Source organism: Ruditapes philippinarum, unplaced genomic scaffold (genome assembly GCF_026571515.1).
Source record: "Ruditapes philippinarum isolate M1 unplaced genomic scaffold, ASM2657151v2 ctg4706_1_1_1_1, whole genome shotgun sequence".
In the NCBI taxonomy this organism is placed as follows: domain Eukaryota; kingdom Metazoa; phylum Mollusca; class Bivalvia; order Venerida; family Veneridae; genus Ruditapes; species Ruditapes philippinarum.
Genome location: NW_026863134.1, coordinates 32 through 17,741, shown reverse-complemented (window position 1 = coordinate 17,741; position 17,710 = coordinate 32). Strand labels below are relative to the sequence as shown.

The following is a 17,710-nucleotide window of genomic DNA, read 5'->3' as shown; positions in this document are numbered from 1 at the left end:
TGCACTACACACCTACCCAATGAGATCTTTCTACCTACAAATTTTCATGTTGATACCACTTATAATTTTAGAGTTTTTCCCGGAAAATGTTCAATGTGTAAATATAAACAAGAGGGCCATGATGGCCCTCAGTCGCTCACCATTAACAACTGCTTTTCAGTGTTGGAATGTGAATATATTCTCATATTAACCTTGAGAATATGTTTAAACAATAATTTGAAGAAATGTCATGACCTGGGGCATTTAAGCTTTAGCTTAAACAGGGCTAATCAAATTAATATCAGAAAACTTGATAAAAGACTACCTAAGAATGCTACAAAGTTTGGTGATCATCTATCAATTATTTCAGTAGGAAATGATGTTCGAAGGTTTTTTTTCTATTTTTAGCATAAGTGGTACCTAAAAGGGGCTAATCAGTTTAATATAAGCAAACTTGATAAAAGAGTACCAAAGAGTGCTACAGACAAAGTTTGTTGATCATCCATCACATTCTTCTGAAGTAGGATACGTTTAAATGTTTTTCTATTGTTAGCCCTAGAGACCCCTAAATGGGGCCAATCAAATAACTGTGATCAAACTTGATAAAAGATTACCATAGAATGCTATAGACAAAGTTTGGTGATCATCCATCAATTAGTTCTGTAGAAATAGACATTTAAAGGTATTTCTATTTTTTTTTTGCTTTTGCAGCCCCTTAAAGGGGCCAATCAAAATAATATTGGCAAACTTGATAAATGACTACCCAAAAATGCTACAGACAAAGTTTGGTGATCATCCATCAATTAGTTCTCTAGAAAAAGACATTTAACTTTATTTCTATTTTTAGCTTTACAGGCCCCTAAAGGGGCCAGACAAATTAATATGAGTTAACTTGATAAAACACTACCCGAGAATGCTGCCGACAAAATTTGGTGATCATCCATCAATTAGTTCTGTAGAAATAGACATTTCAAGGTATTTCTATTTTTAGCTTTTGCGGCCCGTAAAAGGTGCCAATCAAAATAATATTAACAAACTTGATAAAAGATTACCCAAAAATGCTACAGACAAACGTTGGTGATCATCCATTTATTAGTTCTCTAGAAATAGACATTTAACAGTATATCTATTTTTAGCTTTAAAGGCCCCTAAAAGGGGCCAATCAAAATAATATGAGCAAACTTGATAAAACACTACCCAAGAATGCTACAGACAAAGTTTGGTGATCATCCATCAATTTGTTCTGTAGGAGAAAATGTTTAAAGGTTTTTTTTTTATATTTTTAGCCCTAGGGACCCCTAAAAAGGGCCAATGAAAATAATATTAGCAAACTTGATAAAAGACTACCTAAGAATGCTACAGACAAAGTTTGGTGATCATCCATCAATTAGTTCTGTAGAAGAAGATGTTAAAATGTTTTTCTATTTTTAGCTCTACTGACCCCTTAAAGGGGCCAATTGGAATGACATGAGCAAATTCAAGTGTGACTGTCACAAGGATACTACAGACCAAATTTGAAGTAAATCTGCCCAGTAGTTTCAGAGGAGAAGATGATTGTTGACGCATGACGACGGACGATTGACGCCGGAGCATCCCCCTTTGATACTAATAGCTCACACTGAGCCTTCGGCTCTGGTGAGCTAACAAAGGGGGAATATTCAAAAATAAGGCAGAGCAAAGTTACAATTCTTGTTTACTGCACACGTACCAATTGAGGTATATCTACCTGCAAAGTTTCATGTTGATACCTCTTATACTTTAAGAGTTATGTCCCGGACAGTGTTCAAAGTGTAAAAAAACAAATAGGATAATTAGAAAATTAGGCTAGGCAGAGTTACGGTTCTTGTGTACTGCACAACTACTCAATGAAATCTATCCACCTACAAATTTTCATGCTGATACCTCTTGTTGTTTCAAAGTTATTTCCCGGACAAGAAAAGAGGACGGACGGACCAGAGCTACATTATGGTTTTTTTGTTATTTCTTTTGTTTTTATTAACCCCACATTGCAGAAAAATAACCCCACAAGAGAAACGGAATGAATGACATCAAAGACATCTTTTGTTATGAGAACAATAGACAAAATCCCATAATGTAGCTCTGGTTTGTTCGGAAAGACGGACGGACGGACAAGGCGGCGACTGTATTCTCCCCCGATATTATTATTACTAATCGTTTACATTATAATCTGCCATTTTTGAGGTAAGAGCATTATAATCACCTGAAATGAATGTGTAATCATATGAACCATTTAAACAGCACGCCTCCAGGTTCATGTTAATTGTCATATTGCCTATTAAAAATTGACTCTGTTATTTCAAGTTAATTTGTTAAAAATCACTCTTAATTTTTTTTTCAAACAAAAATCAACTTTCACGGATAACGATATTTTGATGCCGGCTCGCCACGGCGAGCCGGTATTACGTTAGGATTTTACTGAGAAACAACCTAAAACTCCGAATCCATCCAAAAATTTAATCAAAGCTTAGCTTCCAGCTTTCTACAAAAATCATCTATTAAAGCTAGGATCCAAATTATTTAGCCAATCAAATTTGATCTTATATAGCGTCAAAAAACCTTCAATTTTCACGCCATTTTTAAAAAGCAGCAAGTATTGTTTTGAGCGCAAAGATATAATGATGATTAAAATGTTTGTTTTCATGGATACTTTTCAGTAAATCATATTTACACTGACTTTTGATTTATTGATTTCACCAGTCCTATTTACTCTGTAGAAAGTTTTCGTTTGGTTGATTAACATAAACGATATCTGGTCTTGTGCATTTTTTTCTTTTTCCTTTTTTCCGGTCATTTCATCCTTTCCGATATTTAGTGTATGTATTTACTGGCCGGGATCCGGGACGCCCGGGATCCGGGATCGTATAAGATAATAGAGGAAAAAACTAATAAACTATATTTGTGTTGATTATTGTCGTAATGAAAAACCATTAAACGTTAAGTTATTTCTTATTGTATGAAATGAAAGTTAAATTGATTTAACCTAGGATATACATATTTTTAGAGGTATTTATTAACAAAATCACAATACTTACAATTATATGCCTAATTAATTGGAAAAATCAAAGACTATATTCTTGAATTGGTCAAATCCCGGGATCCCTATATGTTTTAATACGATCCCAGCTTTTCTGAAAACAATATTCTTGAACTGTCCAATTCCTGGAATCGCTTTATTTTTAAATATGATCCCGACTTTTCTGAAAACTATATTCTTGAACTGGTCAATTTCCGGGATCCTATTTTTTTTAAATAGGATCCCGGCTTTTCTGGTTGAATTGATTGACAATTTGTGTTTACTTTAGGACTTGTATCTGTCACTTATTCCAATACTAAATAACATATTACAACTTAACTTCGTATAAAGAGACATTTTTATGAATTCTACTGATTTATTTTTTTTCCTGGTCAAGATAAACAGGCCATATAGTAAAAGTGCATAGACATAGGGACTTCATTCTATCTGTTTACATGCATCTTCATATATACTCATATTCCTCTTTGTTAAACTGAGAGAACTGGCTTCCTTAACTTTATATGTCACTTTTATTTTGATGTTCGCTGAAGTTTTTTCAGCTAACAGAACTGGCATTTTTACATTTAAACACGCCCCTGGAAAGAAATTACGAAGCGAGTCGCTACTAGCTTTTTAAAAAGCTAACCTTGTACTTTTCTTATGCCCGTCTGTAATAAACAGGGTTGACAGCACGTCTAAAATTGAATTGCATGGGCAATTAGATTTTAAAAAAGCGCGAAAGAGTGGTTATCAGATCCCTTCATAAAAGAAATAAATTGATGTGTACTTTAGTCAGATTTAAGTTGCTTAAATGGAATTCATTATACAAACTATAGGTCAGAATTTGATGACATCATACCCGCATTGAAGAGTTGCAGAGGTACTGTCCTCAGATGGTTATCCAAACAGATATTCTGTCCGTCCTGTAAACCCTTAGACATATAAAGAATGAAACTATTTCGGGAGCCCAGTCCCATTAACAACTACAGCTGTACCTTCAACAATTCTCGCCCACTGTTTGATTCCCGATAATGAAAGAGCATGCAAGCTGGCAAAACATGGAACCGAAGGCAACACGACTAAAAATAACGTTAGGCAGAATAAGGAAGTTAATCTGATAATTCATTAGTAAAGAATCTTTTCAGTCAATGACGACTACCATCAAATGTAAAGATCTGAGAAATATAATACTTTTAAGGCTTCGAATAAGACATGCTTATTGCACATATGCGTGACCAACATTACCGTGTCTGTCACCACAATAATGTAACTCTCCGTTTGAAAAGAAATTATACGGCAAAACAGCGGAACCTCGAAAGACAGCAACTTTCGTCTCTTCGGTTGAAGTGGGTGTGTAGAAAGGCAAACAAAATGGGAAGGCTTTGTTCTCCCGTATATTCATAGACAAGATTCAATTTCTATAACTTTGTCGGTCCATTATTGCTTCCAAGTAATTATAAAAACAATTATACGAACTGCCTCTTAGTTACTTTCTGTAGATTGGTTTCAGCACATTATCATGCAGATTATCATGCACACGCTTTAATATATTGCCCCGTCCTGTTTTTGTTTGGGGTCGGCCTGGGCTCCTTGCCATTGGTTATTGTTGCTGGGTCGTGTGGGGGTTGCGTTCATTGAACGCCGCCTTTTCTTGTTGATCATATTTTTTCTTCATAGTCAACTCAAATTCAAAACATAAAAATGTCTGTTTTACAAGAAAAGAATTTATGGTTATGAACAAAGTATCAGTCGTTCTTAAAAAAAGACGTTCTTACCTTATATATGCAATAAAAATGAATTCTGACTTTGTCAGATTCTACGACCAAAAGTATTCTTCGCCGGAAACTTCATAAAATCTGACATGTGTTAGTTATAGAAAAATAACGAGGACTTTACCGGCTGGTATCAGTGCATGGGGCGACAACAAGGGTCAATCATATGAAATAAATCGAGACAGAATGTCGAGATTAATTTCTATGAATGACCTTTTTTGTCGCCACATGCGCTAATAGCAGCCTGTGAAGTCCGCGTTGATATTCTGTGACTGTTTAATCGCATGACCATCACGACTTTGGAGATTTTCGCTATCTCGTATTATCGCATCATTTAAACAAATGGTAATTTTAAAGATACAAATAGAAATACACCCACTCGGTGCCTCTGCTCCTCAGCTGTCAGAGATATAGTGAACCCCTAGAGAAATTAACGAATCTCATTCGTTTGCGCTAAGCCTCAGCAGTTTACCTTACTCAGCGCCAATTTCTTGTCTCGTCGTTGGACAAAAATGAACATTTTAGATAATCCTGATTTTGTTTTATCGCAGGCTTTGGACTTGTTTGAAATGAGCACTACGTTTAATTATGAAAACATTACACAGGATGATTTTTTACTTTCACAGACATTAAGTGAAATTGAGCGTAGTGGTGTTTTAAATAAAAAAGGCCTACTTACATGTAGTGAAATAGATACTTTAAAAATGGTGTACAACCGAACTATCTCCTCAACTTCCAATTGATTGACTTTGACAGGATTTTAAGCAGGAAAAAAACCTTTCTTTAATGAAAAGAGAGAACGTTTTGGAGAAAGCGTATCCGACTGATTTTGACGCCAAGATTGTACCAGTTTTCATTCTGCTTAAGCCGGTGCTAGGGTGCGTGGACAGTAACCTTTCACTTTCCAGTACCGTCCATGAACAGGCTCAAACAGCGAGTCTGCAACATTTTCAATTTTTGTGTCGCCTTGGATAAAGGGATTACTTTTGTCGGCGGTTGTCCCCTTAAGCTTGTCCGGAGCATAAGTCAGTCATTTTTTGTCGGATTGACTTCAAACTTGGTATGCATGCTTCTTACAATGACCCAAAGTGCAGTGCACAAGAACCAGTACTCTGCACTTCTTATTTTCTGAGTTATTGCCCTTTGTTAATTTTCATACTTTATTTTTGTTCGGGCCATTTTATTGTTTTGGGTTTGACGTTACATCGACACAGTATAGGTCATATTGCGACGTTCCAGCTTTACTTCCTAGCATTATTTCAGGCACGAACGGACACCTGAGTAGAACCACCGACGTGAGCTAGCTGGATAGCTTCCTCACATGAAATAATCCAAAAAGTACTTGCAAGAATTGTCCATGTACATGCTGAAGCAAGCATTCCGAGACTGCTACATTTCCAATTAAGTCAGCCTGGTTTGAGTTTTATGTCAACCGTATATAAAAGCGACGTATGAACATATCTGCGAATGATTCTTAATGCAAAATTCTACCATTTCATATTCAATGTTTAATACTGATTAAGCCGATGCTCGTGACATGGACGCTATCTAGCACTTTCCAGAGCTGTCCTTGTGCAGGCTTAAGTAAATCGAGTCTGCAACATAACCAATTAAAATATTCAAAACTATTTTCCCAAACTATGATGCTTAACATAAATGTTAAGCTCAATTTACCGGACGGTGCAGGCTACCTTTGTGATTTTTGAAGGTTATTTGCACTGTTCCTCAACTCTGGCATGTAATAAAGTTATCAATTCAATGCAAGAGTGAGGGTGAGTAGTACTGGTAAACTGCTTGACAACCTGGGCAGAAATGAAAAGGTGGTTTCGCATAGTGGCTTACGGTCGCAATCCCGAGGTTTAACTAGCAATAACATCACTTTTTTGCTAATATATATTATTATTTATAGGCTTCTGGCGGGAAATTCAAGACAAATAAGATATATATGACTATTTTTCTTGCATCAAATGTATGGGCGGATATCCTAGCATACATAAAATGAACGGATATCCTGGTAGAAGTTCTTTGTTTCATATGCTTTCATATTAGTAAAAAGGCAAAAAAAGGTTTAGATTATAATAATTGTTAAATGCACTAACCATTTGTTAATATTTTCTTTGTCATCGAATTCAATGACTGCTTTTGCAAATGAATCTCTGTACGTTACATATTAATCTTTTATTTTAGATACATGCTATTTCTTTAAATAATATTGAAATTGAATAATTTCAAAATATTATTTGCAATTTTAACCGTTATTAGATTTTTTAATGTTCTCGGCCCGATATACTTCTAGCCACTACGTAAACGGTACGTTCTATGCAGATGAATTTAGACGTCTGCGTCAAGAAATCGCGTGTAAAAGGAGGGACAATAGGTTCTGTTCCTGCACGACAATGCTCAAGCTAAAACATCCCAAGTTGCGATGGCTGCTGAAATTGACTGCAGCTTTGAAATTCTTTCCAATCCCCCATTTTCTCCCGATTTGGTCCCTCTGACCTCTACCTGTTTCCAAGACTAAAACACAAGCTTCGTTGTAGACGTTTTGGAAGCAATGAAGGTGTCATGAAGGCGGTCAATGAGTTATTTTAGGACCAAAATAGAGAGTTCTATTTCAAGGTTTGGAGCACAAGTAAGCAAAGTGCATTTATGTAGAGGGCGATTATATTGAAAATTAAGACCATTAGTTTGATCCTCTGACTTGGATCCTCTAACTACCAGAAGTATATCGGGCCGCGAACTTTTGATCAATCCTAGAACATGTTAAATTGATAAAAGGGAAGACACGAATATACTAATATAGATGTTAGTAGAGCTGGTAATTGCTCGAAATCTTTTTTTGCCATTATATCAAGTGGGAAGAATACGGGTACAAGTGAGAAAGTTTTATGTGAAGGAATTCCCAATATGAATGTTGTTAAAATACATTTTCAGTCACACCTGCTTTGAATATGACAATGATATACTTTAAAATAGCATTTGATATTACACCGAGCAATTACATGTGCTAAATAGTTTAACATTCTTAGTAATGTTAGAAAATATACATACGTGGCAATATTTCAAATAACATAAAAATGCCACCTCCGTTTCGAAGCTGTGTTTTATATATTTTTATGGGTGTTGCTAAAAAGCTATAATATATATATTTACATTTATCAACCATTTTAGTCTAAACAAAATAATCAAATTGCTCTAAGGTTACACTTATTTTGTTGACAACTTTCCTTAAAATACTTACGATAAATCAAAATGTTTATTGGCTGCTCATTTTTGCCCATTTATTGTCCATTTCGTTTTACATATTGGCGCAAGAAGGTAAGTAGATTTATCTTTCATTTTATTGTTGAATTTTATTTTGGCTATTGAATAATTATTTTGACTGTTTTCATATCATTTAATAATTAATCAATTTCGTTAATTTCTTTTATTTCAAAATGAAATTTTGTACTATTTTTTTTCTTTGATTCCGGCTTTTTTGAAAAACTTGATATTTTTATGTTTGTTGAACGTCATCAATGTTTTGCATTGCATTTTTTAAAGATAAACAATAAGTTAACAGAAAGTGTTTAGAAAATAAATAAAATTTATTTTTTTAATTGAAGAATAATTAGAAAAAAAGCCTGTATGAAAGAAATATGTTAGTATATTTCGACAGGAAGCGAGTAGCGGTGCTTGAAATTTTTGTTAAACGGTTCAATTCCATTTTTGAAATAGAAAAATGATATTATGTTCCGGAGTATTTTATTCTGTTTTCAAATATCAAACTCATGACATCATAAATTTGTTGGAATAATGTAAGTAATTTATGATTAATATTTTTCTACATGTCTCTGGCAAAGAAATAATTGATGACATATTCGTTATGTTTAACAATAATCACTGCAAATACTTAGAAATAAAATTCAACGGTTCGTCGCGTTGTATTCGTAAATCTTTTACCGTTTACCTTGTTGAGGATCGCTTATTCTTTAAGAAAGATTGTTAGTTATCAACTAATATTTTTTCACTGGATGAAGTATCGTTATCACTTGCTTAATCGGATTTTCCCGATCATAAATGAGATCAGGCTCATATTCAATTAATATTAATATGCGTTTGCATATTATTTATTCTTTATGGCATTTTCTTGATACTCCACAATGATTATTATAACTTACAGCACATGTTAAATACATTGGTTTCTTTTGTTTGCGCAGCGTATGCATAGCCATTGAACGTCTTTCGTATTTATTTCCCGCTCCCAAAGCATTAGTTTTGTTAACACTTATTGAACTGTTGATCGCGCCTCTGTCAATATAACATTAATTTGCGAATAACACATCATATTCAATGGCTTACATACTATACAATAATTGTGTCATTTTTATAGACGTCCTAATATGTATACATTCAAACAACTTTTTTCAATGAAAGATTCGCCAGCATTTTATAAACTATGTAAATTCTTAACGATAATTATAAGAAATGTAAGAATGTAATCACATATTGATGTTTGCATTTTAAAGTCAGTTATGATTTGTAATGTTCTGAGATATGATTTTGTTTTACTGATATTCACTTATCACTTTCTTACTATACATTAAATGTCGTTTATGCCTCAGATATACTTTTTTTTCATTTCTCAATGGCTTAACTTTTTGATATACTTTTATAGTGTCCAAAAGGTTAATCACTGGCTTATTACCTGAACTATCTTTTTCATATGATGTTGTTTAAGCAATAAATACAGTTATAGTGAATAAGCATTTTGTATGGAAGTCATACTTCTTTGTTTCCTTTTTACAACTTAAATGACAAACTATATGTAACAAATATTAAACATTCTCTTAAAACATTATTTAAATGTTATAAAATTCATATCTGCCCTTTCTAAAGAAGTAAAAAAGTGTTTCTAAGAATAATGTGCCTCTAATTAAATAACATGTAATAGATATGTTGATATTGTTTAATAATTATTGTCTGATTGATTTCAATATTGTATTTACATTTTTCTAAATGCCTCGTTAAACATTTTGACAGTTATCCTCGTGTTACATGTTGTATGCATGTTTAAGTGAATAAAAAGGTAAATCTTCTTGTTGTTGTGGCAATAGCAGAACATTGAAATCATAACACCCTTCAGTACAAAAAATATAAATTGTGCAAAGACACAATTACATAATACATGAAAAGTATTTGAGAAAGGCGCCTTATATAGATTTGACGCCGTCTTTGACGTCTGACGTGCGCCGCGAGTCAGATAGTTGCCATGGTGTTTATGGCATATTTTTGTTGTTTGTTGATATCTTTCTATGTAAAGTTGTGAAAATATTTTAATTATATGGGTTTATAACATATCAAAATATCAAATTCGTACCTATTTTATTTAGCTTTCAAACAATCTTGTCACAGAATATATTGACACCCTATGTAACAAAATAATGTATATACATATATGTTTATAAAAAAGGATTACTTTAATAGTTAAGTGTTTTAGATTATTTGCCTTAAAACCGTACATTTTCTTGAAGTTAATGAAAAAAGATCTCTTGTTTTTTGTTAATATGTAACAGTTATATTTTTTATTCCAGATTATATGCAAATAGATAAAAGGAGTGATGTAAATGATATTTCAGTTCTCCAAAAAATTATGAAATATTTCGAGAAACCGCAAAGAGATGTATTCTTAAACGTTGATAAACGTAAGGAACAAGAATGTGATGCTAATGCTAGGAAAATATTAAGGCGTTGTGTTTACCAAAGGCCAATGGATCCGACGTGTCCAAAATTTAGTGAAATTCTTCGCAATTGCAGTAGAAAAAGAAAATGCTCTGTGGATCAAGTGTGTACAAACCAAAGAGGATAAACATGAATTTCATTCCATCAGTTTTCAAAAATACTTTTTTTTCTTTTAACTTGAGTCACATTATGCCACTGAATTGAGTGATTTTAATTAAAGAGATATTGAAATTATTTCCAACATGAGTCGTTGTTTTGTCACTATACACAAAAAGAAAGTAACCGGTGTCTATCTACCAATTTAGAACTGCTACGGACTTGGTGTTTATTCAGACTGTTTATTTTATACATGTTCTACCTCCGATAAAATGGATACACAGAGGCAAAATAAACAAAGCATTCTGATCGATATGTTCCATTACTTTAGTTCATATCATATCATATGTAAATAACATCTCGCAGTTTTTAATTTTATCTTATAAATATCTTCCAATATATTACATAATTTTCACCATTCATATGCGAAGGCAGGGCGTCATTTTAAAACTTGTGTCACACCTTGGCGTGTGTTATAAGCAAAGACCGGGTAAGGAAAAGCATAGTCAAGTATACAAAATAGGTAAACCTAATCTAATGTAACATATTCAAATGAAACCGTATCTTATCTAACATATTTAAATTCACCCGTTCTGTTTGGATAATTATTCACACTTATTCTTATTCACTAACATCTATACAGACCAGATATTAAGTTCAAATTACGTATGGTCTTTAACATATTTATTAAGTTTTCTATCATTAATCAAATGACATGAACACTAAAATATGGAAAACACAAATTGCTATGTAAGTAGAACTACTTAAATATCAGTAATTCATACAACGGTTTATCTAAATATTCACCAAACACATGAAAGTAACATAGACTATTAGGCGCCCGGGATACAAGAAGTTTAAACATCTATTTTATAAAAAGCTATTAAAAAACAAAAGAAAAAAATCGTGTATTTTCTATAATGAATTAAACACACCCTTGATGCCCAAATATGCAGAAACTTGTAATTGGTAAAACTATAATTAACAAATACCCCTACTGCCTTTTATTTCTTTACTCACTCTGTGAGTAAACAAATAAACCCAGAGCAGAAAAAGTCTTTCATTAAAATAACTGTTAAAAATGTCTTGAGAAGGAGATTGAGTCTGTTCATGAGAGATAACTGCATCTCCTATACCTCCTAGCACCTCATTAAACGGTTACTAGTATTCAATATTGAACATGTAATGTGGTTGAATCAATTATAGTGAAGGACAATACAAATATAATAACATTGAAGTGAAGTACCAGGGAACTTTTCACAGCTGTCACGTGTCACTTGCCACGTGCTGTGGTGAAGTGTAAAAATCTAAACCTAACGTTTCTTATTTTGTTTTTATATGATTTATTTGTGCACGTTTCAAGAAGTACAAAACGTAATTGCGTGAAACGAGAACAAAAAATAACTGCTTAGAGTCATAAATACATGTATATACATGCACATCGTTTCCATTTTGTAAAACATTAAGATTTAAATCATTATACATTTTGTTAGATCATTTAATCACACAAGTATTCAATACATTTGCTTTGTGCAAATATATTATTTCTATTAAGAGAATTAACATTGTCTCTAAGACATTTACTGTTGCGTAGAAACTCAATAATAACACAAAATATTAATATAGTATAGAATGATCCCTAATTGCTTTATTGTTCATCACTTCAAACTGTGACGGTGTTGGCAACAAGTCTTCAAGTACCTGTATGAAAATACGTTCTCTTGACTCTCTGTATATATTCTCAGGAAAATAATTGGACAACACCAAAAATGTCCCACTTCTATAAGGAAAAAAAATTAATCGCTTAATATTTAAAAAATACTGTAGAACGTGTGGCAAACAAGGTCAACTGATTCACGAACTGTAATTTCATTAATCGTCTAAACATATATTATACCAAAAGAGGAATTCACTACGGAAACAATATAACATCTGCATTACTGATGACGTCATCAGTTGTGACTTCACAACACATTGTCATATTTATAGAGTAGCAGCACATCGATATATCAATAACAAAATTGTGAACAATTTCAAAAAGCGTTGGAACGTTTGAGTAACGTTTTGGTATACTTTACATTCTTTAACGATATATTTAATTTTCAGTCAAGAAGATCTATTAACGTAGGTATTTTTTCATTATAAAACATTTCTGATACCTTGACAACGTATGTAACAAATAATGCACATTTACCTTTTGATAATGTTTTTAAGTAAATTAACAACAGGGTCCTTCTGACGAATGGACAAATCAGTATGGCTAACCTCTAGAACAGACCACCTGTGTTAAAAATAATATTCTATAGTTCTGATTGTTATCATCACTTTTTATTTAATTTTGTTCAGCATGTAAGTACATGTATCAAACGGGCCTGCCTGCTTTTCATCGTTAAGGGCGTTCTGCAGGATTGTTCATTGTTCTCTATTATAGTAGTAAAATGTGAAATTCAATATAATTTTTACCTTTTAAATATGCTTTGTATTACAAAAGTGTATAAAAAGAGAACTATGTTATTTATTTAAAATACAGATAATCAATATTTCTTACTTTGTAGTCGTTTTTATATTAAGATTTCTAGATTGTTCTTTAACTCTCAAGTAATTGTAGTAAGCGAACACTGGTTGAAATGTCATGTTGTTTTCAATTTTTGTAGAAGATGTAGTTTTTGATTCATGTGTAAAACTGGAATTAATTGAAGCGTCCGATTTAACTTGTAAAATCTAATATCTACGTATATTTAAAGCTTAAAATAATTCAATAAAAAATCAAATTACTTGTTAAATGTTTAGTAGCTTTACATGTATATTGTATATCAAGAAGTTATCAAACAAAAATAACATATAAAATTCATCTGCTCCATATTGAATCGTTTGGTTGGTTTTACACCAATGTTAACACATTTGAGCCACGTCATGACAAAACCAACATAATGGGTTTGCGACAAGCATGGATCCAGACCAGCCTGCGCATCCGTCTTTCAAGTATAACTTATCTGTAATTACCAAATATTACGCAAATGGCCGACTTCAAATGCCACATGATTTTTGAATCAGCGTCCGGAGGAAGACAAATTGTGATTGTGAATAACAAAAATCTTACCCGCACCTAAGCATTCAATTTTGCAACCTAAATTCGTAATAGACTCACAATATAGTGCATATTTACCTGCATTTAATTAAATAAGATTGAATAATACGGAATTCATCATTCAACAGAATAAAGAAACTGTCTTATTTTTAATTGAATGCTTATCATCTTTAACAAACAATTTTAACATAGAAAAGCATAGGTCATAAACAGACAACAATATAAATCACCGGCAGCGTTCGTTTTAAATCAAAGCCTAAAGCAAAACAATAAGATCATAATTTACCTATTCATCATCCCGGAGACGATGTCTCTGTCAAGCATATAAGGACCAGGTATCGGCATAACCATGTCTTTTGGTCCAAACACCTTGTTGAAAATAAAACCTGTATGTCTTAAAGAAACCTGCGTACTATCAATTAGGTTTCTATCTGGTTCAATGTAATCAGGAAGTTGTTCAACGTTCATGCAATCTTCACCATCAAATTCACAACTAGCAGTTGCGCAATTCTTCTCACATATTCCATTATTCACACTTGTCATCCGACAGAGTTTGTTACAATAATCCATCTCATCTTTGTTTAATTGAAGCTTGAAAAGGTAATATATAATGAACATACTATGATAACATAAAATACGAATTTCAATTTATTTCTGAGTTTATATCCTAATTATCTTTTGCACATCTTTCTGTTTTAAGTGCACCAGCTTATCTTTGTATGAATCTCAAATTTGATGTTTTAAAACTACTCTTCCACTCAAACGGATATTTGGTTACAGTTACCAAATATACATAAAAGTACAATTTACAGTTTTCATGAGACAACAGTGACCAAACATTTGCCTTGAAATACTTCACACGTATATATAAACACAGTTAACATGTAGTGAATAGGACAGTTTGGTGAAGGTAGAACTCACTACATAAATGTTAAATGTTAGTTTTAAACCGAATTATCAAGATATGGTGTCCTTCCTTTTTGTCTGTTTTTAGACATAACTTTCTATGATATATCGTGCAGCAGTTGATTGCAGGATAAAAAAAACTTACCAAGCGCGCGTTTGATCTACCCGCAAATAACTCAGATCTACTTGCAACTACATGTAGTTAATGGGTGTGTTTATGATTTAAGTTAACGCAAAAGTCTTCCGATAAAACCCGATAACAGGAAACAATAATTTTGAATATCTAAATATCTAAAAAATATAGTAAACGCAAATGTATTTAAGCAAACAAAAAATACAAAGCAAAATTGACATTTATATACATATATACATCTTAAATACGTTACCTTATAACCTGCACTTTCAGTATAAAAATATGACAAATCAACAGTGTCCGTAAATATGACGTCATCCCTCATGTATATAAATCTTTTTGATAATCCGAGTATCCGATGTAGATGGCACTCTATTGCAGCAGACGAAAAAGTAGGCAAATCTGACCGATTTGGAAATATTTCCTGCATTTTATTCAAAGATGAATTAAAGCAAATAACTTGCATGTCCGACTGTCATGTAAAAGATAAAACAAAATGCGAGCTCATTCAAAATCGTAATATTAACAATGATCAATATAATAGTACATGTATTTATATAAATTTAAGATAATATGAACTAAATGAAAAAAAATCTCTTAGAATCATTAAAAAGTCAAAATTTTAATGTTTTCTTAAACCAAACAAATGTATTTATCGGATCAAAGACGAAGTAGTTTTATTCCCAATGATAAGTAAGTAATTTTTGTCATTAGAAACATGTTAAGAAATAAGTGAAATCATAAGTAAAATCAACATCTATTTAGACATCGAATTCTACATTATGATAAGGGCTTAGAAACTAAAAAAAATGCCTCTGAGTGTGAACAAAATCGATTCGAAACAGGTCCTCGTAGAAAATAACTTATAGCGAACACGGTTATAGCGAATTTCCGGTTATAGGGAACAATTTATTTTTGCCCGAATTTTGCCCTTCTTTATTTAATATAAAAATATATTGGTCATAGCAAACACGGTTATAAGGAATTATCGCTTATAAGGAACTCATTTCTTAGTCCCAATTTAGTTAAAAGTACAGAAAATTACACTTTTATAACGAACTCCAAAATAATGGCTATCCGTAAATAGATCCCGCATTTTCAACTTTCGTTTTCATTGGCACGGATAAAAACTCGACGGAATTTACCGTTTATTGTTGGACATCTATAAAAATGAATTTGTATAGTTTTCTAATTAGGGTTTTTTTTAGCATGAGCTCTTTTCACCAACTTGAAGATAAAACGGTTATTTATTGCTTTCCTTCAATAGTTTTGCTTGAGTAAAATAATTATAATAATTTATGATAAGTTTTCAACATATTCACGTATACTTGCAAGCATGCTCCATTGCAAACTGCAAAGTACGCTTGATTTAAATGAAAAGATATCTATATCTTACATTACTAAAAGTCACCCTTAAATTATAATAGAAGATATTCAATATAAAAGAAAGGAAAAATCAAAAATATTGTTTATTCTCAATCAGGGAAAGAAAACGAAAAGAGTTTAGAAACAAAATATTATATTTTATGAGAAATTGAGATAGGGAGTAAAACTAAAACTGAAATAGCAATGATTTTCAAATTCAAAAAGTACGCTCTCGTGTAAAAAATAGAAACAATGGACTATTTTTTTCTAAATCAAATGCTCTTCAATATGGCGGACAATGGTAAACAATCAGTTCGTTATATGTAAATCTGTTCGCTATAAAAACTCCTGATACAAAGAACTAATTCGCTATATGCTTACAAGGAACTCCGGATATAAGGAACAGATTTTGAATGTCCCAATGAGTTCGTTATAAGCGTAATTTACTGTACTAGCAAAATAGGAATAAATTGTACCCAGAAAAAATATCTTTCATTTATATATATATAAAAAAGAAGAAAGCCTTGAGTTGAAATTTGTACACAGAAAAATCACACGAAAAATCGGCAAGTCGCTAGTGGGACTCGGAACCATGTCTCTGGATGCCGGTCCAGTAAGATTAACCGCTACACCTTAGAAACAGAAGACGTAATAAGACAATATAAAGAACATTCAGTCATTTAGATATCAGTTTGTTATGTACAATTTGGATCACACCATTCTACCAAACAAGAATGTGCTATAAATGCATTGCATTTATCAATTTATAATGCTTTATTTCAAATTGACATGCAATTTAAAGAATGCAATCATAAACACTAAATCTTGTCGTTTCCACTCACAAATATTTGTGAAATAATACAAATACTCGTACATACCTTATGAGTAATAATGTTGATTCGCCGATTGTCCATATTAAGCCAGAATGGAATTTGCCCACTTGTGACTAAATGTACGGTCCTTATCCAAGGTGCAAACTTTTCAACAGATCTTAGAGAGTATTTTAGAGTTCCCCAGTCTCGGTATCGATTCTTTGCTAGTATTTCAAGTCTAAAATATAAGATTATCTAGGCAGTTTATGTGAACATGTCCTAAATGTTTGTATTTTAGAGTATATGACATTAAAATGCGACGATGACTAGCGACACACACAAAATGAGATACAATATAGAGTTATTTGTTTGAAGACTTGTCTAACAATTATGCTAGTTAATAAATTAAGGCAACCGATAGAATATTAAGCATATCTTACGGATTTGCATGTTCCTGTCTGCTAAGACGGTTTAATTCACGAATGAATTTAGGATCCGAGGTGTTTACCCATATATATACCATGTCAACTGGGTCAGTATCATATCCGCTGAGAATGTCATATGTGCCATATGTGCTTTTATTTGACCTATTAAAGAATAAATAAAATAAATAAAAAAAACAAAAAAAAAAAAAAAAAAAAAAAAAAAACAAAAAAAAGAAAACACAAAACAAAACATAATCCCTAAAGACATCTAAGCAAAATTGAAAATGTAGTAGGCTCGGTTTAATTGAGCCTATTGTAACTTATGTCATACATGTATGTTATGTTCGGATGCTATATGCATATAAGCACACACACTATC

General features: G+C 32.3%; 1 protein-coding gene across 1 annotated transcript; it reads right to left on the bottom strand.

Annotated features, from left to right (window-relative positions):
- Positions 1-10,360: 10,360 nt before the first annotated feature.
- On the bottom strand, positions 10,361-17,493 carry LOC132721243 (capsular polysaccharide phosphotransferase SacB-like; the record flags this gene model as incomplete). The annotated part of the gene is made up of 7 exons (XM_060705508.1): positions 10,361-12,382; positions 12,797-12,883; positions 13,151-13,285; positions 13,977-14,281; positions 14,983-15,153; positions 16,973-17,144; positions 17,347-17,493. Coding segments are annotated over 7 exons (1,180 nt in total), but the record flags the coding sequence as incomplete, so codon positions are not given.
- Between the last annotated feature and the right edge of the window lie 217 nt (positions 17,494-17,710).